Here is a 2083-nt window from a genome sequence, read left to right as displayed (position 1 = left end):
AAAAAAAAAACAGGGGACCAAGCTAGTTATTCTATTTATCAAGGTATCCTGTTATTTCTTTCTATCAATAGATTTGACTTTAAAAACGCAGTAAAACGCATGCATTTTTTGGGGGTCAAAAATGTGCATCTTTGTGGTCACCACAAAGATGCAGCTTGCACACCTAGCCTAATTGTATTCCTGATCTGTCTTTCATTAACAAGTATAAACTCACCCAATGTTTGAGTGTCAGAAAACTAATTTTCTGTCTCTTTTCCTCTTTCAGCCATGGCGTCTGCTGATCTGAGAGACGAGCTGCTCTGCTCCATCTGTCTGAGCACTTATACAGATCCTGTAATGCTGAGATGTGGACACAACTTCTGCCGGGTCTGTATTGATCGTGCGCTGGATACACAGGACGGGTCTGGAGTTTATTCCTGTCCTGAATGCAGAGAAAGGTTTCAGGAGCGGCCGCCGCTGATGAGGAACTTAGCTCTGCGGAACATAATGGAGAATTTCCTGATTACTCCACCAACACAGACGGAAACCGGGATCTGCTGCACTTACTGTGTGGACTCTCCTGTACCTGCTGTTAGATCCTGTCTACACTGTGAGGCTTCTCTGTGTGAGAAACACCTGAGGGCTCACAGCAACTCACCAGAACACGTCTTATCTGACCCCAGCACTTCTCTGGAGAAAAGGAAATGTTCTGTCCATAAGAAGATCCTGGAATATTACTGCACTGAGGACGCTGCTTGTATCTGTGTGTCCTGCAGTTTGGCTGGAGAACATCGGGGACACCGAGTGGAGATGCTGGATGAGGCCTCAAAAAAAAAAAGATGGAGAAACTGAGAAATGTTCTCCAAAAACTGATAACAAACAGACTGGAGACTGCGGAAAGAGTCCAGTGTCTGGAGGCACAGAGAAGAAAAACTCAAGAAAAAGCAGCTGATGAAGCTGAGAGAGTCACTGCCCTGTGTACAGACATCAGGAGACGGGTGGACGACCTGGAGAAGAAGGTCCTGAGTGACATCTCCAGGCAGGAAAAGGAAGAGTCACTGTCACTGTCTGCTCTGATCCATCAGCTGGAGATAAAGAAGGACGAGCTGTCCAGGAAGATGAGGCACATTGAGGAGCTGTGTAACATGACTGATCCACTGACCGTCTTACAGGAACCAGACACCGGGGACTTGTGTGATCCTGAGGAGGAGGGAGGTGATGAGGACACAGGGGGACATGATAAACAGCTCCATGATGGAGATGACCTGGATGTGGCTGTGATCTCACACACATTAGACACATTATGTGAGGTAATAACAGATATAAGGAGGGGGATCTATGTGGAGGGTCCTGTCGACATATTACTGGATGTAAACACAGCTGCTAATAATGTCCTTATATCAGACGACCTGAAAACTGCAACCAGGACACGAGAGGAGCAGAAACGTCCAGAAACAGCAGAGAGATTCCAGGATAATCATGTGATGAGCAGGAGGGGATTTACCTCAGGACGACATTACTGGGATGTGGACGGCAGTAGGTCAGGGAATTGGAGGGTGGGGATGTGTTACCCCAGTATGGACAGGAGGGTGGGGATGTTTTATGCCAGTATAGGCAGGAGGGGGCAGTCACTGATTGGAGATAATAACAAGTCCTGGAGTTTTTGGAGATGTTATGGTCAGTATTTTGTGATACATGACAATAAAGTGATCCGGTTACCTGACAAGATCTCCAGTGATAGATTCAGGATCAGTCTGGATTATGGGGCCGGGCAGTTGTCCTTTTATGAGCTGTGTGACCCCATCAGACACTTACACACCTTCACTGCTGCCTTCTCCGAGCCCCTTCATGCTGTATTATGTGTATTGGATGGTTCTATAAAGATATTAGGTTGTAAACAGTAATTGGGAGAAATTATGAATATGTAAGATATCTTGGCAGATGCTGGAGACAGAACTAAGCTTGTAATTGCTAAATAATTTCGCCAATAGGATGAATAAGATGGTGGGATACAGGTGGTGATTGCTACATGGCAGCTGTCACTAGGACTAGATAATATGGGTGTATGATCAGCTGTGCAGGTATATAGTGATATATCTTCAGT

The 2083-nt window shown here is 45.8% G+C and overlaps 1 protein-coding gene across 1 annotated transcript; it reads left to right on the top strand.

The window, feature by feature from the left end:
• Positions 1-267: 267 nt before the first annotated feature.
• Positions 268-1883, top strand: LOC142302276 (E3 ubiquitin-protein ligase TRIM11-like). Its single transcript, XM_075343347.1, is given in 2 exon segments — positions 268-819; positions 822-1883. Coding segments are annotated over 2 exon segments (1614 nt in total).
• The last annotated feature ends 200 nt before the right edge of the window (positions 1884-2083 follow it).

This window comes from Anomaloglossus baeobatrachus, chromosome 4 (assembly GCF_048569485.1).
Source record: "Anomaloglossus baeobatrachus isolate aAnoBae1 chromosome 4, aAnoBae1.hap1, whole genome shotgun sequence".
In the NCBI taxonomy this organism is placed as follows: Eukaryota; Metazoa; Chordata; class Amphibia; order Anura; family Aromobatidae; genus Anomaloglossus; species Anomaloglossus baeobatrachus.
Note: the sequence above shows the minus strand (reverse complement) of the source record. Positions and strands in the feature narration are given on the sequence as shown.